The sequence below is a fragment of the Salvelinus sp. IW2-2015 genome, linkage group LG4q.1:29 (assembly GCF_002910315.2).
Source record: "Salvelinus sp. IW2-2015 linkage group LG4q.1:29, ASM291031v2, whole genome shotgun sequence".
In the NCBI taxonomy this organism is placed as follows: Eukaryota; Metazoa; Chordata; class Actinopteri; order Salmoniformes; family Salmonidae; genus Salvelinus; species Salvelinus sp. IW2-2015.
Genome location: NC_036842.1, coordinates 80767161 through 80794381, shown reverse-complemented (window position 1 = coordinate 80794381; position 27221 = coordinate 80767161). Strand labels below are relative to the sequence as shown.

At 44.5% G+C, this 27221-nt stretch overlaps 1 protein-coding gene across 2 annotated transcripts in view; it reads right to left on the bottom strand.

Annotated features, from left to right (window-relative positions):
- Nucleotides 1-20570, bottom strand: part of LOC111962606 (protein arginine N-methyltransferase 8-B) — a 48604-nt gene extending 28034 nt beyond the window's left edge. For both annotated transcript variants that reach the window (XM_023985817.2, XM_023985816.3), the window contains exons 1-4: nt 19709-20570; nt 12524-12757; nt 11265-11420; nt 4707-4770 (exon numbers count right to left, since the gene is read on the bottom strand). In XM_023985817.2, coding sequence (XP_023841585.1) covers nt 4707-4770; nt 11265-11420; nt 12524-12757; nt 19709-19777 — 523 coding nt within the window. In that variant the 5' untranslated portion in view covers nt 19778-20570. The remainder of the gene's footprint in view (nt 1-4706; nt 4771-11264; nt 11421-12523; nt 12758-19708) is intronic.
- Nucleotides 20571-27221: the final 6651 nt, after the last annotated feature.

The window sequence follows — 27221 nt, the reverse complement described above, 5'->3', positions numbered from 1 at the left end:
ACGGAAGTGGTCCGATGAATCAAATGCTAAGCTACAGRACTGTTTTGCTAGCACAGACTGGAATATGTTCCGGGATTCATCCAATGGAATTGAGGAGTATACCACCTCAGTCACCGGCTTCATCAATAAGTGCATCAACGACATCTTCCMCACAGTGACCGTACTTACATATCCCAACCAGAAGCCATGGATTACGGGCAACRTCCGCACTGAGCTAAAGGCTAGAGCTGCCGCTTTCAAGGAGCGGGACACTAATCCGGACGCTTATAAGAAATCCCGCTATGCCCTCAGACGAACCATCAAACAGCGCAAAGTGTCAATACAGGACTAATTAAATGTGACTATTACCGGCTCTATTACGGACTACAAGAGAAGACCCAGCAGCGAGGTGCAAGCAGTGACTCGAGCCTACACATTTACTGCCATTGTCTTCAAGGCAGAGGACATGTTTGTGTAGCCCATGTATCTGATGCTGTCTGGACCAAAAGATTATTGCATGTCATAAATGTTTTTTGGGCCAGACAGCATCAGATACACGGGCTACACAAACATGTCCTCTGCTTGAAGACAGACAGTCACGCCCCCTGATCGACCTTAGAAGAACCTTTTAATTTTCTCTATTTGGTTAGGTCAGGGTGTGATTAGGGTGGGCATTCTAGTTTTTCGTTTTCTATGTTGGCCTGATGTGGTTCCAATCAGAGGCAGCTGTCTTCGTTGTCTCTGATTGGGGATCATATTTAGGCAGCCTTTTTCCACCTGTTGTTTGTGGGATTTTTCTTGTTTTTGTGTAGTGCCTGTGAGCACTCCATTTCTGCACGTTTCGTTTGTTTCTTTATTGTATTCTGGGAGTTTCATTTAAACTAAACATGTGGAACTCTACGCCCGCTGCGCCTTGGTCCACTCATTCAGACGATGTGACACAGAGTTAAGACAGAGGGGGCTGTTTGCTCTCTCGGATGCTTTCTCCAGTGAGATGTTTCAGCCACTTGTGAATTGAAGAGAAAGCTGGCGGAGGTGCACAGGTGCACTGTTATTTTGGATAATGTGCAAAGGTAACCTACTTTTTGATGATTTGTTAGCAATTACTAAATCCACCTCCTGCAAAAGGCCCTGTGCCTTGTGTGACTCCCCCTTTGACACAGAGACAAACCCGTGTTGTGTGACTCCCCTTTACAAGAGACAAACCCGCTGTTGTGTGACTCCCCCTTACACAGAGACAAACCCGTGTTGTGTGACTCCCCCTTACACAGAGACAAACCCGTGTTGTGTGACTCCCCCTTACACAGAGACAAACCCGTGTTGCGTGTTGTTCCAAATGTATCGTACCAGTTGACAAACAACAATCTCCATCTGGCTTTCTTCACGTTTACCCAAGATCATCTGTACAGTAAGTGTGTTTACAAATGACACAAAGACAAATATGTTAGCTCTGATCAAACCAATGAGTTTATCAGGCTCTGCTGAAGGCGTCTTATGCCGAAACGCAAGCCTGTCTGTTTGGTCCCATGAATAAAAACAAAGATCTATGCAGAGACAGAGTCCTCCTTTAGTTTTTTCTGGGATAGTCACCTGTTGAAGTGTCCTAGGCTAAGGAAAACTTTTTGGGATAATCAAGTCCCTCACTTGAGCGACTGATTCCCCTTTCTGTTCAAGCTAGGCTGAAGTGCTTTTGGGTAACGCAATAATGACAAGGAGTCCAGTGTAATTTGGAGGCGAAAGAAACGCACACCTATTTAGGCGATGTGCTGGCTAGCGGTGTAGAACACCTGAAAAGTAAAGGAGAACCGCACACTCTAGGAGCTCAGATGCAATAATTTAATAACCAACGTTCGACAGATGATTGAAGACAGCTTGTCTGTCGAAACGTTGGTTATTACCGGTAAATTATTGCATCTGAGCTCCTAGAGTGTGCGGTTCTCCTTTACTTTTCAAGGAGTAGAATGCATCATGGAAAATTAGGTGACCTTGGCTACAGCACACAGCCAACATTTCTATTCACTTTACACAACATGTTGTTTCTGACATTCGGATCAAATCAGATTTACGCTTTAATGATGACTGAATAGTGGGCTCAAAGTACTGTTGTAGCCACAAAAACGTATCTCTTCTTGAGAATAAAGTTGAACAAATTTAAAGTCCTTTTCCAGTCAGTATGCGCTTTGTCTACACATACAGTGCATTCGGAAAGTATTCAGACCCCTCACATTTTGTTACGTTACAGCCTTATTCTAATATGGATTAAATCGTTTTTTCCCCTCTTCAAACTACAAACAAAAACCCATAATGGCAAAGCAGAAACAGGTTTTTATAAAAATAGGTTTTTAATATATTAATACAAAAAACTGAAATATGGCATTTACATAAGTATTCAGACCCTTAACTCCGTACTTTGTTGAAGCATCTTTGGCAGCGATTACAGGCTTGAGTCTTCTTGGGTATGACGCTACAAGCTTGGCAGACCTGTATTTGGGGAGTTTCTCCCATTCTTCTTTGCAGATCCTCTCAAGCTCTGTCAGGTTGGATGGGGAGCGTCGCTGCACAGCTATTTTCANCCCTCTTCAAACTACAAACAAAAACCCATAATGGCAAAGCAGAAACAGGTTTTTATAAAAATAGGTTTTTAATATATTAATATAAAAAACTGAAATATGGCATTTACATAAGTATTCAGACCCTTAACTCCGTACTTTGTTGAAGCATCTTTGGCAGCGATTACAGGCTTGAGTCTTCTTGGGTATGACGCTACAAGCTTGGCAGACCTGTATTTGGGGAGTTTCTCCCATTCTTCTTTGCAGATCCTCTCAAGCTCTGTCAGGTTGGATGGGGAGCGTCGCTGCACAGCTATTTTCAGGTCTCTCCAGAGATGTTTGATCAGGTTCAAGTCCAGGCAATGGCTGGGCCATTCAAGGACATTCAGAGACTGTCCCGAAGCCACTCCTGCGTTGTCTTGGCTGTATGCTTAGAGTTGTTGTCCTGTTGGAAGGTGAACCTTCGCCCCAGTCTGAGGTCCTGACAGGTTTTCATTGCTCCGTTCACGTCACGGTTCCCTCAATCCCGACTAGTCCCTGCCGCTGAAAAACATCCCGACACCATGATGCTGCCACCACCATGCTTCACCGTAGGGATGATGCCAGGTTTCCTCCAGACATCTCACTTGGCATTCAGGCCAAAGAGTTCAAACTTGGTTTCATCAGAGAAACCAGAGAATCTTGTTTCTCATGGTCTGAGAGTCCTTTAGGTGCTTTTTGGCTAATTCCAAGTGTGCTGTGCCTTTACTGAGGAGTGGCTTCCATCTGGCCACTCAACAATAAAGGCCTGAGGGGTCGAGTGCTGCAGAGATGGTTGTCCTTCTGGAAAGTTCTCCCATCTCCACAGAGGAACTCTGGAGCTCTGTAAGTGTTCACCTCCCTGACCAAGGCCCTTCTCCCCCAATTTTGGCCAGGCGGCCAGCTATAGGAAGAGTCTTGGTGATTCCAAACTTCTTCCATTTAAGAATGATGGAGGCCACTGTGTTCTTGGGGACCTTCAATGTTGCATACATTTTTTGTACCCTTGCCCAGATATGCCTCAACAAAATCCTGTCTCAGAGCTCTACGGACAATTCCTTCGACCTCAAGGCTTTGTTTTTGCTCTGACATGCACCATCAACTGTGAGACCTYATATAGACGGGTGTGTATCYTTCCAAATCATGTTCAATCAATTGAATTTACCACAGGTGGACTCCAATCAAGTTGTAGAAACATCTCAAGGATGATCAATGGAAACAGGATGCAACGGAGCTCAATTTCGAGTCTCATAGCAAAAGGTCTGAATACTTTTGTAAATAAGGTTTATGTTATTTTTATAAAAAAATAACTGTTTTAGCTTTGTCATTATGGGGTGTTGTGTGTAGACTGATTACAATCTTTAATTTAATCAATTTTAGAATAAGGCTGTAACATAATAAAATGTGGAAAATGCAAGGGGTCTGAATACTTTCCGAATGCACTGTATGTTTTCTAAGTGGTGGCTATCCCTATACATAGCCACACAGCCAGTCCATAGTGTTCTCATAAATCAGCTCACCTGGAGGCTAAAGAAAATAAGTGGAATCTCACTCCAGCTGAGATGAGTTGGCAACAATCACGTTTGTTCTCCTACCTGGAGTTATTGAATACAGTTTCTCAGAGAACAGAAGTCTTTGTCAGCATGAAAATGAACCCTCCCAGGCTTGGTACCAGTTACCACTCTGTCATTGGCTTTCCAAAAGCTTCCCTAAACACACTGGAGGTTGCAAATGAGCTAGTCTACACAATTACCCCATCCATATTTAACAGGCAGGGCTTTGGAAAGATTGATTTTGCCGATGCTACTTTTTGCTATTATTTGTTAGAGCTTAAATCGCAACTTGGCTGTTAGCTGAGTAAACATTTTGCATGAATGTGTGGTTAATCCCCTATAAAATATCACTGTACAAATTGTGAAGTTGATCCCCAAGAAGTAAACCCACTTGTTTTCTACAGAGAAGTGAGAATATAGGTTACTTTCGCATTATGTTTTAAATTAGCCATATTTCCTATCACACACAGATGGACAACTTCCCACGGTCTTGGTGAATCCTCCCCTTTTAGACAATGACAGTCACGGTCACACATCCCTGTTGTACTGCATCTCTGAGGAGAAAAGTAAATAGGCACAGTGAATAAGAAAGACCTTCAGCTCTTACCACTGTCCAGGTGGTTAGACTTGATGATTTTCTCAGAGTATTCCGATATACTGGAACATTCAATCTGGGGAAAAAACAAAACAAAAATCACTTCAAACATTTTGACACTGATACCACTGATCACCAAGGAAAACTATTGTGCATCAGATGTGGATGATGTGTGGATGACAAATCAAATCAACAATGGTGGAATATGCTGCTCTCTAACTCCGTCCAACAGATGAGTTCTGAGAAAGTAGTTAGCACTGGAAGTCCAGAACTTGAAGAAACTGTTTGTGATGGTAAMTAGACAGCTACGAAAAATATAGATAAACTCCCTTGGTAAAAAAAATGGTCTGCAGCTTATAACGGGGTATTCTAACTAAGGCGAGCAAAAACTTGAGACTTCCTTAATATTATTGATCGCACACCAGCTGTTGTTAAATAGACACACCCCTCCTCCCTTCGTCTTACCACAGTCTGCAGTCCGGTCTTGATGATAGATAGCAAAAACAGTGAGATGTACAGTTGAAGTCAGATGTTTACATACACTTAGGTTGGAGTCATTAAAACTTGTTTTTCGGGCCTCCCGGGTGGCGCAGTGGTCTAGGGCACTGCATCGCAGCGCTAGCTGCGCCACCAGAGTCTCTGGGTTCGCGCACAGGCTCTGTCGCAGCCGGCCGCGACCGGGAGGTCCGTGGGGCGACGCAAAATTGGCCTAGCGTCGTCCGGGTTAGGGAGGGTTTGGCCGGTAGGGATATCCTTGTCTCATCGCGCTCCAGCGACTCCTGTGGCGGGCTGGGCGCAGTGCGCGCTAACCGAGGGGGCCAGGTGCACGGTGTTTCCTCCGACACATTGGTGCGGCTGGCTTCCGGGTTGGAGGCGTGCTGTGTTAAGAAGCAGTGCGGCTTGGTTGGGTTGTKCTTCGGAGGACGCATGGCTTTCGACCTTCGTCTCTCCCGAGCCCGTACGGGAGTTGTAGCGATGAGACAAGATAGTAATTACTAGCGATTGGATACCTGAAATGGGGAGAAAAGGGGGTAAAAATAAAAAAAAAAAAATGTTTTCAACCACTGCACAAATTTTCTTGTTATCAAATTGTATTTGTCACATACACATGGTAGAGCAGATGTTCATGCGAGTGTAGCGAAATGCTTGTGCTCTCTAGGTTTCGACAATGCAGTAAATAACCAACGGAGTAAATCTAACCTAACAATTCCACAACTACTACCTTATACACACAAGTGTAAAGGGATAAAAGAATATGTACATAAAGAATATGAATGAGTGATGGTAACAGAACGGCATAGGCAAGATGCAGTAGATGGTATCGAGTACAGTATATACATATACAAATTATATTAAGTGCATGTTTAAGTGACATTTTATTTTCAATTATCATCAATTTCCATATTAAAGTGAGCTGGAGCTTGAAGTATCAGTATGTATGGCAGCAGCACACATAATGTTAGTGGTGGCTGATAATTAAACGTCTGATGGCCTTGAGATAAGCTGTTTTTCAGTTCTCGGTCCTGCTTTGATGCACCTGTCTAGACCTCGCCTTCTGGATGATAAAGCGGGGTGAACAGCAGTGGCTCGGGTGGTTGTGTCCTTGATGATCTTTTTGGCCTATCTGACATCGGTGGTGTAGGTGTCCTGGAGGGCAGGTAGTTTGCACCCATGATGCGAGTTGTGCAGACCTCACTACCTCTGGGAGCCTTACGTTGTTGGGCGGAGCAGTTGCCGTACCAGGCGGTGATACAGCCCGACAGGATGCTCTCGATTGTGATCTTAGAAGTTTGATGCTTTTTGACATAGCCGAATTTCTTCAGCTCCTGAGTTGAAGAGGCGCTTCTGCTTCGTCACAACGCATGTCTGTGGTTGGAGCAATTCAGTTTGTCCGTGATGTGTACGCCGAGAACCTAAAACTTACTACCCTCTCCACTACTGTCCGTCGATGTTGATAGGGGGTGCTCCCTCTGCTGTTTCCTGAAGTCCACAATCATTCTTTGTTTGATGACGTTGAGTGTGAGGTTATTTTCCTGACACCCACACTCTCGAGGGCCCTCACCTCCTCCCTGTAGGCCGTCTCGTCGTTGTTGGTAATCAAGCCTACCACTGTAGTGTCTTCCGCAAACTTGATGATTGAGTTGGAGGCGTGCATGGCCACGCAGTCGTGGGTGAACAGGGAGTACAGGAGAGGGCTCAGAACGCACCCTTGTGGGGCCCCAGTGTTGAGGATCAGCGGGGTGGAGATGTTATTACCTACCCTCACCACCTGGGGGCGGCCCGTCAGGAAGTCCAGTACCCAGTTGCACAGGGCGGGGTCGAGACCCAGGGTCTCAAGCTTGATGACGAGTTTGGAGGGTACTATGGTGTTAAATGCTGAGCTGTAGTCGATGAACAGCATTCTCACATCGGTATTCCTCTTATCCAGATGGGTTAGGGCAGTGTGCAGTGTGGTTGCGATTGCGTCGTCTGTGGACCTATTGGGGCGGTAAGCAAATTGGAGTGGGTCTAGGGTGTCAGGTAGGGTGGAGGTGATATGGTCCTTGACTAGTCTCTCAAAGCACTTCATAATGATGGAAGTGAGTGCTACGGGGCGGTAGTCGTTTAGCTCAGTTACCTTAGCTTTCTTGGGAACAGGAACAATGGTGGCCCTCTTGAAGCATGTGGGAACAGCAGACTGGGATGAGGATTGATTGAATATGTCGGTAAACACACCAGCCAGCTGGTCTGCGCATGCTCTGAGGAAGCGGCTGGGGATGCCGTCTGGGCCTGCAGCCTTGCGAGGGTTAACACGTTTAAATGTTTTACTCACGTCGGCTGCAGTTTTGGAGAGTCAGTTAGGACATCTACTTTGTGCATGACAAGTAATTTTTCCAAAAATTGTTTACAGACAGAGTATTTAACTTATAATTCCCTGTATCACAAGGCCTATCTTCAAACTCGGTGCCTCTTTGCTTGACATCATTGGAAAATCAAAAGAAATCAGCCAACACCTCAGAAAAAAAATGGTAGACCTCCACAAGTCTGGTTCGTCCTTGGGAGCAATTTCCAAATGCCTGAAAATACCACGTTCATCTGTACAAACAATAGTACGCAAGTATGTCCCACCATGGGACCACGCAGCTGTCAGACCGCTCAGGAAGGAGACGCATTCTGTCTCCTAGAGATGAACGTACTTTGGTGCGAAAAGTGCAAATCAATCCCAGAACAACAGCAAAGGACCTTGTGAAGATACTAGAGGAAACAGGTACAAAAGGATCTATATCCACAGCAAAACGAGTCCTATATCGACATAACCTGAACGGCCGCTCAGCAAGTAAGAAGCCACTGCTCCAAAACCGTCATAAAAAAGCCAGACTACGGTTTGCAACTGCACATGGGGACAAAGATCGTACTTTTTGGAGAAAAGTCCTCTGGTCTGATGAAACAAAAATATAACTGTTTGGCCATAATGACCATCGTTATGTTTGGAGGAAAAAGGGGAGGCTTGCAAGCCGAAGAACACCATATGCAGTTTTGTCACACAACACAATGTAACAGATGTTTCAAGTTGAGGGAGCGTGCAATTGGCATGCTGACTGCAGATATAACCACCAGAGAATGCCAGAAAATGTAATGTTAATTTCTCTACCATAACCCGCCTGTTGGCATGTTGGTGAGCGGTTTGCTGATGTCAACGTTGTAAGCAGAGTGCCACATGGTGGCGGTGGGGTTATGGAATGGACAGGCATAAGCTACGGACAACGAACACAATTGCATATTAATCAATGGCAATTTGAATGCACAGAGATACTGTGACAAGATCCTGGAAGCTTGTCGTGCCATTCATCTGCCGCCATTACCTCATGTTTCAGCATGATAATGGACGGCCCAATGTCACAAGGATTGGTACACAATTCCTGGAAGCTGAAAATGTCCCAGTGCATACTTACCAGACATGTCCCCCATTGATCATGTTTGGGATGCTCTGGATCAATGTGTATGACAACGTGTTCCAGTTCCCGCCAATATCCAGCAACTTCGCACAGCCATTGAAGAGGAGTGGGACAAGAACGCACTGTATCTGTGACCAACAGATGCATATCTGTATTCCCAGTCATGTGAAATCCATAGATTAGGGCCTAATTAATTTCCTTACATGAACTGTAACTCAGTAAAATCTTTGAAATTGTTGCATGTTGCGTTTTGAGTATACATCGCTACCTCAATTACCTAGTACCATTGCACATCGACATTACAAGTACTTCCTGTATATAGCCATGTTATTTTTACTCCTTATTAATATTATTCGTTATTCACTGTATTGTTTCCTTGTGTCACTATTACAATTTAATTTAGTATACTTACCTTTAACTCTGCATTGTTGGAAAAGGATCCGTAAGCAAGCATTTCACTGGTAGTCTACACCTGTTGTTTACAAAGCATGACAAATAAAATTTGATTTGAAGTCTTCTTCAGTAGAGATGTAGAAACAAATAATATAACAGTCTGTCCTTTCCTGTGCTCAGCTGTCAGAGCTGTTTTCTTCAGGTAATGTACATTTTTATTTAACCAGGCAAGTCAGTAAAGAACAAATTCTTATTTACATTGATGGCCTACACCGGCCAAACCTGGACGACGCTGGGCCAATTGTGCACCGCCCTATAGGACTCCCAATCACAGCCGGTTGTGATACAGCCTGGATTCAAACCAGGGTGTCTGTAGTGACACATCTAGCACTGAGATGCAGTGCCTTAGACTGCTGCGCCACTCGGGAGCCGAAGTTCAGCAGGACCTGAAGAACCTCTCGCACACTTGCCTTCTCTATCTCTCTATTCTCTCTCTCTCTCTCCCTTTCACACACACACAGAGCACAGCGAGTTTGGCATCTCAATAAAATGTCACATTTTCACACCTTGCTCTCTGCCTGTATAAAACTGTATAAAACATCTCTCCCCCTGTCAGTGGTACTCTGCCTCCCTGTCTGTCTTTCACCATGGCCACACTGTAGGGGGCTGAGGCCCATAGTCTGGAACCCCACCAGGAGAGCCAAACAGCTCCCTATACATGTTTTTCTACAATGAAAGCACTCATCCATCAACTGTGGAGACTTCCATTGAAAGCCTTCACATTATTAAAGCAGGCCCCGGGACACAGTCATATTGATCAATATTGAACTTTAAAAGTGTCAGGATTCTGCAGGTATTGATTTTTCCTCCATGTACGCTCCACAGCCTACTATGTTTGTCTGAGGTGTACAAGGGGAATCATGCTCTACACCACCCATGTGTTCTCAATCTGTAATGGTCTCTGGAAAACAGAGAGGACAGGGCAACAGGGTGGAGCTGGCTAATGCTTGGGCCCTTCGTAAAGGCAGRGTAGAGGGACCAAGGTGAGGCCTGCCCGCTCCGTGCCTCGCTGTTCTGGGGCTGTCATCTGGGGCATGCCTGGCCCTCTACACCCCAGTGCCCATGGTCATCTGCCAGCCTGCCACCACATCTGTTCCCCAAGGCCTGACCTGCTGTATAAAGGCATGTGGAGGGGAGTATGCCATTGATGATGTGTAGCCTGTGTGTGTTGGCACTGATTTCTCCACTTGCCCAAGACGGGGACATATATCTACCTTCAGTGCCAGTCCTGAGTGGGCACTCTCACCCACAGAGATCTATATGCCCCTCACATCTCTCACTGGTGCCAGGAGGCATCACTACCTATCACCCACAGGCAGTCACACAGCTCCTCCTACCTGGAGATAGTCTCCCATAGTCACACAGCTACCTCTTAGGAATAACTTCTACTAGGTAGGCTTTAAGGCAGGCAAACATCTGCATAAGGACTGTTAAAACTATTCAGTGTGAAGGACTTACAGTAGCATGGACGTCATCACTGCTGTAGTTGGGTGTGATTTTCCTGTTAATTAAACTCCTAGACTGTGGCTTATCAGTTCAGCAATGGTGATACAGGATTTTACTCCAATCGTGTGATTTAGAGTCTACCACTGCTTAGGAATGATCCTCCATTTTGATACTGGGATGTCAGGTTTGATGTTCTGTATGAAAGGTCTTTGATCTGTTTTTTATAATAACATTAGATGTTCCTTTTCTCTGTGAAAGACTACATCTCTCTGACAGGGTGATGTTCTGTATGGGAGAGTTCAGATTTGGCCTCGAGCCCAGATCTGTTCTCTGGGGTTTGTCTCTCTGGTGGAGTCTAAGTGATGGATCTGATAACGGCATGGCCCCAGAGCTCACAGTGAGAGCATAATAAAACCAAAGATGGGAAACTGCATATAGGTTGCAGTAGAATATAGATGGAAAATCAAAACCAATATAACAGGAAAATAGAATGACGGATGGAACGATATAGTTGCAACTTGCAGGCAGTGAGAAGTTAGTGTTGCACAGCCTTGGTATTGGCAGAACATTTGTCCAAATTCACACACACACACAAAGACTGAGTCTGAGGAGAGCGAGCAGATTGTCAGGCTAGGTTTCACAGCATTTCCTGATGCTGTCGGTCGCGATGGTTCTGCCTGATAACATTCTAGTTTGAGACCGGACAGGGCGCATGGAGGGAGAAAGCTTTTCTTACCCCATACACGTGCTTGGCTCCTGCCTTGGCTGCAAACATGGACAGGATACCAGTCCCACTGCCCACATCAAGGACGATCTTGTCTTTAAAGGCGTGCTTGTTGTGGTACATGGAGTTTCTGTAGGTCAGCGTCCTCACTTCGTCCTTCAGCATCTCCTGCTCAGTGAAAAATGATTGATGTCAGGGTGGGAGTTATCCAAATCTCTTTCAACTGTGTATCAAGGTGAATAACAAGGTGTTTTTCTTATCAAAGCTGTTTTAATTTCCATGACAATTACATTTTTTTGATGTATTAGGATCCCCATTAGCYGACAMCAATGGCGGCAGCTAGTCTTACTGGGGTCCGACATATAAACAAAAAAGACATTACAGACAAGACTTTACAATTGACAAACATTTAAAAACATGAACATGTAGTGTGTGTGTGTGTGCATCTATCAGTTACACATACATGTCAGTACATACACACAACAAGGGTGTGGGTCTGTGTGTGCATCTATCAGTTACACATACATGTCAGTACATACACATAACAAGTAAGTCACAATGTGAAAATAGATTTAGTGTAGTATGGATAAAAATCATAATTGCACAGGCTATGTAGATATTAATCTGCAGTAATTCTACCCTTCCATTTCAGACACACTGGTACACAGTGAAAAACAATGCGTTACTGCATATCCCTCTTAAGTAATTTCAGCCATTCTCTCTCTAACAGAAACATTCACAGAGCAGAAATGATTAAAACCCATCTGACTTACATTCTAAAAATGTCACAGAACAAACCTCATCTCACAGGTCTAACTTGAAAGATGCTCTGCACCCTTCTGACATCTTCCTCCCTTACTCCCTGAAACACAGTACATCTCTGGAGATGAGATGCACTACTGTGATGTGTTCTTACCCCTGAAACACAGTACATCTCTGGAGATGAGATGCACTACTGTGATGTGTTCTTACTCCCTGAAACACAGTACATCTCTGGAGATGAGATGCACTACTGTGATGTGTTCTAAAGTGGGCCAATCTATTGTGGCACGAACTTTACATAGTCATGTAAAGACACAGTAGGTAAGAAGTGGGCCTGTATTTACATGGTATACCAAAGTAGGAATAATAATCATCATAATCATAATATAGAGTAGGAAGGCTCATCTAAACTCAAGCAACCCACCCAGTCTAATCTTTTGCTGATCCTAGATCAGCACTACCACTTTGAAATGCTTGATACATTACATACAGCCACAGGGCAGCCCTACCTCATGGATGCCAAAGTGGGCGTAGGAGTCAAAGTAGTAGTCCCTGGAGGTCATCTCCTCAGGGTTGAGGAACTTGGCCATCTTTCCCCGGCCAGGGCAGCTGGGCAGGGAGGCAGCGTGGGGCGTATGGGGCGGCTGTGGGACATGGTGGATGGAGGGCACAGGCTTGGGCAGCGAGGTTGGCTGCACGCGCTGAGACTGGATGATGCGGATTGGCTGCGGCTGCTGCTGTTGCTAAGGGTTGGAGAGAATGGTAATACACAATAAAGACTTCATGGAGTGGGGGCAGATTTCTGAAAGTCAAGTCTTCCATAGAGAAACAGTGGGTGAAGGGCATACTGAATGATGATAAAACTCAAAAACCCAATGAATTKACTCTGAAAACATAACACTGTTTGCATTCACCTCACAATCTGCGGGAAGCTTAGATCTTGCAGACGTTTATATTCTTTGCTATATTCATCTCTCAGCTGCCATTAGCTTTCCCATGGTACCCCAGAGGTGAGTTCACAGAGCCTATTCTCCTAGACAACGATAACAGTATTGACAGGAGGTCTGTATGAAAAAGTACGGAAATGTATGCTCTCACTACTGTAAGTCGCTCAGGGTGAGAGCGTCTGCTAAATGACTCAAATGTAAATGTTACATTTCTGTCTGTCCGTCTGAGGAAAGTAGAAGATACATAATTCTACACACGTGTGCCTGTAAAACTCTGATAGGCTTTTCTCTGCTCTCCCAGCATTCATTGCAGGTGACTGTCTGATCAGCCTGTAGCTCAGCAGGAGAAAAATGATCCAAAATGATCCCGTCTGGACATATCAGAGGACAGAGGGGGAAAGAAATCTAATGTGAGCRTTCAACTCAATCCATTTGTTCTATTCCCCAGTGCACATACATCTTAAGATTTAGACTTCACTCTCATGGCTGTCACTGATATTGATCTGGTCTTGTTAAAAAAAATAAGTGCTTCTCCTCTGTCTTGTGATTTCAGCAGCCAATCTGACTGTGCAGCTTTGTCTTTGTCCTTGTTTTCTTTCATAATGGGGATGGTCTAGCAGCAGGGGACTGAGCGGGCATCTATATGGGTACTGCAGTAATCTTTTTTTCACCACAATTTTTTATTCCTCAAACTTTTACTCTCAAGCAGAAAATAGTACAATTGCCATGTCAAGCACATCTAAAGAAAACAGCAGCCTTTAGCCGCTGCCAGTGAATTGCCAAGCTGAGATCCACTGGTATTATTTATTTACTGATGTTCCATCGGGAAATGACACACAATGAGTGCAATTCACTTCATGTGAAATATGACAGCGCATCCCAAAACAGCAGGGAATATTTTACTCTGGAACATCCACAAGAATAGAATAAAACTCCACTACTTTCTATCTGCTAAAGTTCAGTGAGTTGTACTGTCCTGCAATRGACCTCAGACTATCTGAATGAATGCTAATTGGAGACACTAATTAAATAAATGCTGAGATCCGTCCCTAAATCTGTTAGAGTTGCTGTGCTCAACATCAGATGCCTGAGAAGAATGTTCCAGGGTGTATAGAATGACAGTGAAAAAGGTAATTCCACTAAGCACAGACTCAGAATGCAAGAGCGGAATGATGGGTCCTCTTTGTGTGAAAAGGTGAACGTGCAAGCTGTTGTTTTTTAAGGTTAAGACACTGTACAGGATGTGTCCCCGTCAACCTCTGTTCACTGACCAGTCAGATTTGGACTTCAACATGTTGTCTTGTTATTTGGGAGGAGCATTATTTTGGCTAGTGTAAACCACAGCCCCTTAACCCTCAAGTGACCTCTTCAGTCCTTGATGTCTGGAGAACAACCACAGTAGACAAATAAATCAGAATTATGTACAGTACAAATGAAAAACAAGCTGAAACAGAAATAGGTGCATGGCAGATTATGCTGCTCTTCATCAGAATAGACATGACAAACTCCCCATAAACGAATTACTGATATTGACCATAGTTCCCTAAGAGCAATTCGTGCACGAAGGCATCATAGCTCTTAGGGCCAGTCTACCGCATTTGGGGCCCCAGGGCCCATTTTGTGGGAAGAATTTGCAGTTGTATAATGCTATTCTACACATTCTGTCATGAGGCTGAGAGCAAATGTTGCAGTTTTAAAGCTAAATTCCTGCAATTCTACACTTTTTGCCATGGGTCAGAGAGAAAAATGTGCTGTTTTATAGCTCATCTCATGCTATTTTTTACATTTTGCCATGAGGCTGAGGGAAAATGTTACAGTTTTAAAGATAATTTCCTCCTATTTTGCCATGAAGCAGAGATCATTTTAAAGTGTTGAAGCCCATTTACTGCAATTGTACACATTTTGCTATCACATGCTATCTGTGGGGTCGGGTGTCCCGGGTCGCGTGCCCTGTGTGCCCGTTCTGTACTCTGGCCCTGGTCAGGGGAGTCTATCACTTTCAGAAGTCAAGAAAACCACTGTGGATCTGGGCTCCTGCCACCACGGCACTCAAACACTTCACATCCAACTAGGCTCATTCCATTACTTCAGAGGAGGGCTCCACTGCCCTCAGATAATGGTCTTAGTCTGCTTACAACACTCTACCTTAGTAATGAGAATCAACAGGATGAGGGGTTTGACAATGTTTTTTCCCCTATATTATCCGAGTCTGAAAACTGTGGATGAATAATTTACAGAAGACCTTTTGAAAAACAGAGTGCCAATCTGCCTCTTATACGTAAGTGTATGTGCCAACATGTCAGCAGAGAGAAGTAGTTTTTGAATAATTGAAAGCAGCAGCACTCATATGGTCAATGCTATCCGCGATTCTTGGGGCATCCCTACGGTTGAACATTTTGGGGAATATTCAGAGGTGGAAACTTTCCATGGGAATCAACAGGAATATATGRGAATTAACGTGAACATATGGAAATTAACAAAAATATATGCAAATTAAGATTAATACCATTTAAATGTAGATGTTTTTCGCATTGGATATATTTACCATATCACATGGAGACAGAAACATAAACCTTTGACCTTATCATAAGTAGACATAATTGCAAATGATTAAATCCTTCCAGGAGAAATAAAAAAAATACAATTTTACTTACGAATTGAATTTGAATCGAAAGGGGTTGACTCTTCACATGGGATGATTTCACTGAACAACAAAAKAATGAATATTGAATGATCCATCGCATCTCCCAAAAACGTTTTCTACATACATCAGTAAAATCATAGTCTAGAAACTAAAGCTTTGGTTGTCTTCCTCTCAGGCTTCCATGTCATCTCCCTGGACCTCCTCAATGTCCACCTCTTGAACATCAGACTCTGAGGCCTCATCTTCACTGTCACTTTCCAACCTTGTTGAGGATGGCTCGTTGTCAGGCTCAAAAAGCCTCAAATTTGCTCGGATGGCCAMCAATTTTTCAACCCTTGTATTGGTCAGCCTGTTGCGTGCTTTGGTGTGTGTGTGTTCCCAAACAAGGACCAGTTGCGCTCTGCGGTGGCTGATGTTGGTGGGATTGGGAGGATGGAGGCAACAGGGGAAAGAGCCTCAGATCCACAAAGTCCCTTCCACCAGGTGGCTGATGAGATATGTTGCTTGGAAGTGTACTTCGCCAGACTGCCAAGAACCTTGCCCTCATCCAGGCCAAGGTGGCGAGACACGGTAGTGATAACGCCATAGGCCTGGTTGATCTCTGCACCAGACAGGATGCTSTTGCCAGTATACTTGGGGTCCACCATGTACGCTGCGGCGTGTATGGGCTTCAGGCAGAAGTCTTCACGCTTTTTTATGTATTTCAGAACTGCAGTTTCTTCTGCTTGGAGCAACAGTGAAGTGGGCAGGGCAGTAAGGATTTCTTCTCTTACATGTGCAAGCAGAGTCTGAACATCAGACAGGATGGCATTGTCTCCCTCAATCCGTGCAATGKCTACTGCCATAGGTTTCAGGAGTTTCACCAGATTTGCCACTCTCTCCCAAAATACATCATCCAGGAGGATCCTCTTGATGGGGCAGTCCATATCGGCAGACTGTGATATGGCCATTTCTTGGAGAGACTCCTCCCCTCCAGGAGACTGTCAAACATGATGACAACACCACCTCAACGGGTGTTGCTGGGCAGATTCAATGTGGTGCTCTTATTCTTCTCACTTTGCTTGGTGAGGTAGATTGCTGCTGTAACTTGATGACCCTTCACATACCTAACAATTTCCTTGGCTCTCKTGTAGAGTGTATCCATTGTTTTCAGTGCCATGATGTCCTTAAGGAGCAGATTCAACGCATGAGCAGCACAGTCATATGGGTGTGATGTGAGGGTAGGACTCCTCCACTTTAGACCAAGTATCCTTCATGTTTGTAGCATTGTCTGTCACCAGTGCAAATAACTTCTGTGGTCYAAGGTCATTGATGACTGCCTTCAGCTCATCTGCAATGTAGAGACCGGTGTGTCTGTTGTCCCTTGTGTCTGGGCTCTTGTAGAATACTGGTTGAAGGGTGGAGATGATGTCGTTAATTATTCCTTGGCCACGAACATTCGACCACCMATCAGAGATGATTGCAATACAGTCTGCTTTCTCTATGATTTGCTTGACCTTCACTTGAACTCTGCAGAACTCCGCATCCAGCAAATGAGTAGATAAAGCATGTCTGGTTGGAGGGGTGTATGCTGGGCGAAGAACATTCAGAAATATCTTCCAATACACTGCCTGTGAGCATCAGAGGTGAACCAGTTGCATACACAGCTCGAGCAAGACATTCATCAGCATTTCTCTGACWATGTTCCACGATTGAGTCAAAAAAACTTCTGATTCCAGGAGGACCATGAGCTGTTGCTATCGTTAAAGTGTCTGATTAATCATTTTCACCTCGAGTAGAAGTAGAGGGACTTTTGTCAGAGGTTGCTTGTTGTGAGCGCTGAGGGAACTTTATGCACTTGGCCAGATGATTCTGCATCTTTGTTGCCATCTTCACAAATGATTTGGCACAGTATTTGCAAATGTACACAGCTTTTCCATCTACAATAGTTGCAGTGAAATGTCTCCACACATCAGATAGTGCCCATGGCATTTTCCTATAAAGATTAGGAAAAAATGAGTAAAAACAATAATAATACAATTTYATGTACAAATAAATAGTTAAGCAGTCAGATTAAACAACTCCTTTGTAAGATAAATGTTTTAAAATGAAACATGTATGGAAACAGGTGAATTAACACTCCTCAGTTAGCAGGCTCAAGCAAGCTAAAACCCACATGGTAGCAAAAACTAACTAGCAGAAATTCCTAACAAGTTAGAAATTATTTAAACACACTTTGCTGTAGGCTACTACTTACTAGTTAACAAAAAAAGTCATGCATGTCACATAAAATATATTCMCTCCACCCAGTATTGTAATCAAAACTTACCAGGAAGCATGTAGTCCTTGGCTCAGACAGTGTAGTAGTGTGGGCTCAATAGCATCTCATTGGTGTGCAAGATCTTGAGAATCAGCCGTACATGTGATGGAAGAGTGCACTGCACATGTGATGGAAGAATGCACTGTGCAGGCAGAGGGTTGCAATTCCATTGAATTGGGGATAGTTTAACCAAAATATGCCAAAAGACCTAGAATTGCCTTATGTGTCAATCCCACAAAAAAAAGGTTCACTGTTATAAGCTAACTTTTTTGATGAATTTAAGCAAAATTCCCAAAATTCCCGGGCTTAACTTCCCATGGAAAATTTCCAGAAAATTTCCAACCCTTTGTTAACTCTTGATATCCCTACCCTAAACCCTGCCACAGTAGTGGAAAAGTACCTAATTGTCATACTTGAGTAAAAGTAAAGATTACTTAATAGAAAATGACTCAAGTAAAAGTCACCCAGTAAAATACTACTTGAGTAAAAGTCTAAAAGTATTTGGTTTGAAAAAAGTAAATGTAATGGATAAAATATACTTAAGTATCAAAAGTAAAGGTTTAAATGCTCTCAAATTCCTTATATTAAGTGAATCTTTTTAATTTACAGATAGCCAGAGGCACACTCCAACACTCAGAAATAATTTACAAACAAAGCATTTGTATTTTGTGAGTCCGTGAGTCCGCCAGATCACAAGCAGGAGAGATGACCAGGGATGTTCTCTTGATTAGTGAGTGACCATTTTCCWGTCCTGCTAAGCATTAAAAATGTAAGGAGTACTTCTGGGTGTCAGGGAAAATGTATGGAGTAAAAAGTACATCAATTTATTTAGGAATGTAGTGAAGTAAAAGTAGTCAAAAATATAAATAGTAAAGTACAGATACCACAAAAAACGACTTCAGTAGTACTTTAAAGTATTTTTACACCMCTGCCCTTAACCATTTTAAATTTCAACTTCATGGGGGTTGGGACGTTCCTGGATAGCATGGACCTTGCTCATACTTCTAAAGTGAAACTGATTTCTAGGCTGTCATATTATGCTGAGCAGATTAGTTTATGCTATGCATACAAATATGAGTTATGGACTTCCCAATACCCTATCCAACATTTAATAGAAATATGTGCATTTTCCAAACACACTCAGCTAGCTACTGGTGATAAACACACATTACTGATAAAACTAAGGGACCTCTCACTCATCTGAACGGGATTTTGGCCAGTCAGATTCCTGCTAAAATCTGTTTAAACACTCGCCTAACARTCTAACAACAAACTAAAAATATGTTGGTTATAACACTCGTTTTTAGTCGACAATTCGGCGCATGGTTCAGCAATGCAGCTGGACAGGACAAGGGAGGACGCACGAGCTCAAATCTTCGCGCCCTAAATCACATTGCTCCGAATCTTTACCTGTGACGGAGTGCGACATTTCTCAAAATAAGAGACAAACAAATAGTTGGTGGCAGACACACGAGTAGGCTATCATTAGGATAGCTAGGCTACCATGAAACAGGGTGTCACAAGACTCAATTTATGCTCAGAGAACAATTTGAAGTCACTATTTTATGCTTCGATTAAAATTATATGGCACRAGTGGAGCGTGCCATTGTCACCGAAGGGCATTTGGTGCACAAGAGTGGACCCGATGAGTACTAGAAAATACATCTCAGAGGTACCAGCCTACTCTGGGTGGCTTTTGCATCCTCGAAATGAGAATCAAACCTGACAGCGCATTGCACTAGCCTATTCATCACTCACATATTTAGTGTAGCCTACATTCATTTATCGTAACTTGCACACCTACCTCAGTGCTCTCGGACTCCGCCATTTTTCTCCTGAGGAGCATACAGCGGGAGGAGTGTTTCATTCCCATAAGAGCCACGGCGATGGTGTCTCGATATGGATAAAAAAAAAATAGGATGAAATTGTATATATTTAAGGATTTAGTCGCAGGTCTGTTTGTCAAAAATGTTCCACATCATGACATTTTACAAAATTGCTCTTACATTTCAAAGATGAAAAGAGTACATAAAGTCCCACAAGAATAGCAACCCGTTTTAGCAGATAAACGTGTTCTGGAATCCAGAGTGCAAAAGTTACCTATCTCACATGTTGCTTTCTAGGAGAGCATAAGGCAACCACTCTTCACTTTGCAACCTTTGAGGAAAATGAATAAATTAAACTGCATTCCATATTCTCCAGCGGTGTACGCTACTCCAGAGCAGGTGCGACGCACACTAGCAGAAATGTTCCCATCACATGTATGAACAAAATTGGTTTCTAAAAATAGAATCCAACGTACCTATTGCTGTGATGTCTTGATCAGGCCTCACAGATGTTCATGTCAGCTCATTTTCTACGAAACTATTGCAAGCATTGCCTATTTAACTAAGCCTATTAATAACGCAGTAACTTGTCCTCTAGTGAGCCCATTTCAGCGCAGGCAGCTCCAAAACGTAGAAGAGCTCACGCTTTGCTTGATCTAATTGCCACTTTGTCGACGCTTTGCTTGATCTAATTGCCACTTTGTCGAATTGCAAAGCAGCTTATTATATAAAGTTCAACTTTACTCTGTTTGAATGCGATGATAAGGAAGCAAGTCTTGATGCTTGAAAGACATGGCACCACCACCTCACCGTGCGCGTGTGACATCAGTCCCTTCTGCTTGCTTGTCCACCTATTCCTATATTCAGTGAGAGGATATAGAAATAGGTGTCTTAGTCAGTGAGTTTATGCTGCTCCATAGCCGCGGGAAGAGCACCCCCTGAAAAATTTGAATATCTATATTTTTTATATTAAATATATTTACAAAAATATTAATACATTTAAAAAAATCACATAAGTAATGCAGTGGTTCTTTAATATTCCTGTATTAGCAGAAAAAAAGATTTGTAAATATTTTCAAATTGCCATCGATAAAATGCAATTGTGTTCGTTGTTTATGCCTGCCCATACCATAATCCCACTGCCACCGTAGGGCACTCTGTTCACAACATTGACATAAGCAAACTGCTCGCCCACATGACACCATACAGTCTGCTATCTRCCCAGTACAGCTGAAACCGGGATTCATCCATGAAGAGCACACTTCTCCAGCGTGCCAGTGGCCATCAAAGGTATGCATTCGTCAACTGAAGTCGGTGACTACGCCGACTGCAGTCAGGTCAAGACCCTGAAGACGATGACGAGCACRCAGATGAGCTTCTCTGAGAAGGTTTCTGACACTTTGTACAGAAATTCTTTGGTTGTCCAAACCCACAGTTTCATTAGCTGTCCGGGTTATGCACACAAAGCTTATTTCTCTCAAATGTTGTGAGCAGATTTGTTAACATTCCTATTAGTGAGCATTTCTCCTTTCCAAGATAATCCATCCACCTGACTAGTGTGGCATATCAAGAAGCTGATTAAACAACATGATCATTACACAGGTGTACCTTGCACTGGGGACAATAAAAGGCCACTTTAAAATGTGCTGTTTTGTCACACAACACAATGCCACAGATGTCTGAAGTTTTGAGGGAGTGTGCAATTGGCATGCTGACTGCAGGAATGCCCACCAGAGATTTTTCCAGATAATTTAATGTTAATTTCTCTACCATAAGCTGCCTCCAATGTCGTTTCAGAGAATTTCGCAGTACGTCCAACCGCAGACCACGTGTAACCACGCCAGCCCAGGACCCCCACATCCGGCTTCTTCACATGCGGGATCGTCTGAGGGGGGTTTGGAGGGGGGGGCTGAGGAGTATTTCTGTCTGTAATAAAGCCCTTTTGTGGGGAAAAACTCAGTCTTATTGGCTGAGCCTGGCTCCCCAGTAGGTGGGCCTGGCTTCCAAGTGGGTGGGCCTATGCCCTCCCAGGCCCAACCATGGCTGCACCCCTGCTCAGCCATGTGAAATCCATAGCTTAGGGCCTAATTCATTTATTTCAATTGACTGATTTCCTTTTATGAACTGTAACTCAGGAAAATCTTAGAAATTGTTGCATGTTACGCTTATATTTTTTGCACTACATTTACGTTACAATTTAGCCATTCAGCAGAYGTTCTCCTTCAGAGCGACCCACAGCTAGTGCATTCATCTTAAGGTAGCCAGGCGAGACAACCACATATCACAGTCGTACCCCATCCACGTATCACATACATAATACAATACATAATGCATAAACATTTATTTGTCTCTCTTCATAGTCTCCGTCGTGCTGTAAGGTGTTCTTCTATGTGTTTTTTAAATCTGGATTTGTCGCTAGCTGGAGTTACCTGGGGTGGCAGACAGTTCCATTTAGTAATGGCTCTATTTAATACTGTGTGTTTCCCAGCCTCTGTTCTGGACCTGGGGACTGTGAAGAGACATCTGGTTGCATGTCTTTTCTGATACCGATGAATGTCCGTCCTGTGTGCCAACTGCTTGAACAGACAGTTCKGTACCTTCAACTCATCAACACCTCACACAAAGACCAATAGTGATGTAGTCAATCTCTCCTCAACTTTGAGACAGAAGCGATTGACATGCATGTCATTGACATTCGCCCTCTGTGTACATACGTGCTGCTCTGTTTTGGACCAACTGCAATTTATCTATGTCCTTCTTTGCTATACCTGATCACACAACTGGACAGTAGTCCAGGTGCGACAAAACTAGGGCCTGTAGGACCTGTCTGGTTGACTGAGATATCAAGAAAGCAGAGAAACGCCTTATCATTGACAGACCTCTTCCCATTTTAGTAACAATTGAGTCTATATGTTTTGACCATGATAGCTTGCTGTCTAGGGTGACACTCAGCAATTTAGTCTCCTCAACTTGCTCAGTAGCCACATTATTCAATAATAGATCCAGATGAGGTTTAGGGTTTAGCAAGTGATTTGTCCCAAAAATTATGCTTTTAGTTTTTGAGAAATTTAGCACCAGCCTATTTCTAGTTACCCATTCTAAAACTGACTGGAGCTCTATGTTAAGGGTGTCAGTTATTTATTTTACTGTTGCAGCCAACGTCTATACAGTTGAGTCGTGTACATGAGCACTTCCGGGTTGGAGCGAGTAGTCGCATTCCGCTTTCGCTCCTCAGGTAGTATTACATTTCATTTCATTTCATTACAGTACAACGGTTTGATTTGTTTGATCTTAGCTAGCTACATAGCCGTCTTTGTATCAAACATAATTGTGTAGTTTAGAGTAATTATTGAGATTCGCTAGCCAGCTATTTTTCGTCGTCCTAACGTAACGTAGTCAACACTGCTAGCTAGCCAGCTAGCCAGCTAGCCACCGAATAGCAGCACTGTATAAACTATAAACTATTACATTACAACGGAACGACTTGATTAGTGTAGTGTTAGCTAGCTACATAGTTGTCTTTGCTGTCTTTGTATCTAAGATAATTGTGTAGTTTAGAGTAATTATCGGTTAGCTAGCCAGCTATTTTCGTCCGCCGCGCTGCCGTTCTCCTACCTAGTCAACACTGCTAGCTAACACTGCTAGCTAGCCAACTCCTAGAATAGTAGCACTGTCGAAACTATTACATTCAACGGAACGACTTGATTAGCGTAGTGTTAGCTAGCTACATAGTTTCTTTGCTGTCTTTGTATCCAAGATAATTGTGTAGTCTAGAGTAATTGTCGAGGTTACCTAGCCAGTTAGAGGTTACCTAGCCAGCTACACTTTCAAACAAAGTCAACAACGCAGCCACTGCTAGCTAGCCTATTTCACCAGCCAGCAGTACTATATCATTTTAGTCAATAAGATTTTTTTGCAACGTAAGCTTAACTTTCTGAACATTCGAGACGTGTAGTCCACTTGTCATTCCAATCTCCTTTGCATTAGCGTAGCCTCTTCTGTAGCCTGTCAACTATGTGTCTGTCTATCCTCTTCTCTCCTCTCTGCACAGACCATACAAACGCTTCACACCGCGAGGCCGCTGCTACTCTAATTTGGTGGTCCCAGCGCGCACGACCCACGTGGAGTTCCAGGTCTCCGGCAGCCTTGGACCTGCCGATCTGCGGCCAACAAGGCAGAGTTCATCTCAGCCTATGCTTCCCTCCAGTCCCTCGACTTCTTGGCACTGAGAAACATGGATTACCACTGATAACCACTGTACTCCTACTGCTCTCCTCTCGTCTGCCACGTGTTCTCGCACACCCGAGAGCTTCTGGTCAGCGGGGTGGTGGCACTGGGATCCTCATCTCTCCCAAGTGGACATTCTCTCTTTCTGCCCTGACCCATCTGTCTATCACCTCCTTTGAATTCCATGCTGTCACAGTTACCAGCCCTTTCAAGCTTAACATCCTTATCATTTATCGCCCTCCAGGTTCCTTGGAGAGTTCTCAATGAGCTTGACCGCCTGATAAGTTCCTTTCCTGAGGATGGCTCACCTCTCACAGTTCTGGGTGACTTTAACCTCCCACGTCTACCTTTGACTCATTCCTCTCTGCCTCCTTCTTTCCACTCCTCTCCTCTTTTGACCTCACCCTCTCACCTTCCCCTCCTACTCACAAGGCAGGCAATACGCTTGACCTAATCTTTTCTAGATGCTGTTCTTCCACTAATCTCATTGCAATCCCTCCAAGTCTCCGACCACTACCTTGTATCCTTTTCCCTCTGCTCTCATCAACACTTACATTACATTACATTAGTCATTTAGCAGACCTCTTATCCAGAGCGACTTACAATTGGCAAGTTCACATTTCATCCTGGCCCCCGTGGAATGAACCACAACCTGCGTGCACGCATGCTCTACAACTGCCACGGACCACACTTCCCACACTGCCCCTACTCGGATGTATCGCGCCGTCCAACCTTCGCTCTCTCTCCCCGCTACTCTCTCCTCTTCCATCCTATCATCTCTTCCCTCTGCTCAAACCTTCTCCAACCTATCTCCTGATTCTGCCTCCTCAACCCTCCTCTCCTCCCTTTCTGCATCCTTTGACTCTCTATGTCCCCTATTTCCAGGCCGGCTCGGTCCTCCCCTCCTGCTCCGTGGCTCGACGTCTCATTGTGAGCTCACGAACAGGGCTCCGGGCAGCCGAGCGGAAATGGAGAGAAACTCGCCTCCCTGCGGACCTGGCATCCTTTCATCCCTCCTCTCTACATTCTCCTCTTCTGTCTCTGCTGCTAAAGCCACTTTCTACACTCTAAATTCAAAGCATCTGCCTCTAACCCTAGGAAGCTCTTTGCCACCTTCTCCTCCCTCCTGAATCCTCCTCCCCCTCCTCCCCCCTCCTCCTCTCTGCGGATGACTTCGTCAACCATTTTGAAAAGAAGGTCGACGACATCCGATCCTCGTTTGCTAAGTCAAACGACACCGCTGGTTCTGCTCACACTGCCCTACCCTGTGCTTTGACCTCTTTCTCCCTCTCTCTCCAGATGAAATCTCGCGTCTTGTGACGGCCGGCCGCCAACAACCTGCCCGCTTGACCTATCCCTCCTCTCTTCTCCAGACCATTTCCGGAGACCTTCTCCCTTACCTCACCTCGCTCATCAACTCATCCTTGACCGCTGGCTACGTCCCTTCCGTCTTCAAGAGAGCGAGAGTTGCACCACTTCTGAAAAACCTACACTCGATCCCTCCGATGTCAACAACTACAGACCAGTATCCCTTCTTTCTTTCTCTCCAAAACTCTTGAACGTGCCGTCCTTGGCCAGCTCTCCTGCTATCTCTCTCAGAATGACCTTCTTGATCCAAATCAGTCAGGTTTCAAGACTAGTCATTCAACTGAGACTGCTCTTCTCTGTGTCACGGAGGCGCCCCGCACTGCTAAAGCTAACTCTCTCTCCTCTGTCTCATCCTTCTAGACCTATCGGCTGCCTTTGATACTTGAACCATCAGATCCTCCTCTCACCCTCTCCGAGCTGGGCATCTCCGGCGCGGCCCACGCTTGGATTGCGTCCTACCTGACAGGTCGCTCCTACCAGGTGGCGTGGCGAGAATCTGTCTCCGCACCACGTGCTCTCACCACTGGTGTCCCCCAGGGCTCTGTTCTAGGCCCTCTCCTATTCTCGCTATACACCAAGTCACTTGGCTTTGTCATATCCTCACATGGTCTCTCTCCTATCATTGCTATGCAGACGACACACAATTAATCTTCTCCTTTCCCCCTCTGATAACCAGGTGGCGAATCGCATCTCTGCATGTCTGGCAGACATATCAGTGTGGATGACGGATCACCACTCAAGCTGAACCTCGGCAAGACGGAGCTGCTCTTCCTCCGGGGAAGGACTGCCCGTTCCATGATCTCGCCATCACGGTTGACAACTCCATTGTGTCTCCTCCCAGAGTGCTAAGAACCTTGGCGTGATCCTGGACAAACACCTGTCGTTCTCACCAACATCAAGGCGGTGACCCGTTCCTGTAGGTTCATGCTCTACAACATTCGCAGAGTACGACCCTGCTCACACAGGAAGCGGCGCAGGTCCTATCCAGGCACTTGTCATCTCCCGTCTGGATTACTGCAACTCGCTGTTGGCTGGGCTCCCTGCCTGTGCCATTAAACCCTACAACTCATCCAGAACGCCGCAGCCCGTCTGGTGTTCAACCTTCCCAAGTTCTCTCACGTTACCCCGCTCCTTTCGCTCTCTCCACTGGCTTCCAGTTGAAGCTCGCATCGCTACAAGACCATGGTGCTTGCCTACGGAGCTGTGGAGGAACGGCACCTCCGTACCTTCAGGCTCTGATCAGGCCCTACACCCAAACAAGGGCACTGCGTTCATCCACCTCTGGCCTGCTCGCTCCCTACCTCTGAGGAAGTACAGTTCCCGCTCAGCCCAGTCAAAACTGTTCGCTGCTCTGGCACCCCAATGGTGGAACAAACTCCCTCACGACGCCAGGTCAGCGGAGTCAATCACCACCTTCCGGAGACACCTGAAACCCACCTCTTTAAGGAATACTGGATAGGATAAAGTAATCCTTCAACCCCCCCCCCCTTAAAAGAGTTAGATGCACTATTGTAAAGTGGTTGTTCCCCTGGAATATCATAAGGTGAATGCACCAATTTGTAAGTCGCTCTGGATAAGAGCGTCTGCTAAATGACTTAAATGTAAATGTACATGGACACACAGGCTTTATTCAAGGTCAGTGGAAGGTTATTAGTAAACACAGAAAACAATAATTTTCCAAGCCGGCTGCCCTGCGGTCCACCACACTTGTATTTGCATTAGAGAAGCTTTCATTAAAGAAAACCCTCTGTGTTCTATTGGATAGGTAACGGTCCATCCATGATAAGGTAGAGGATGTTAATCCATAACACCAATTCTTTAAGCAATATGTTGACTGATAGAAGAAAGTACTCGGCTTCCATTTCACAGACATAGATTTGTGAAGGTTTGTACCTA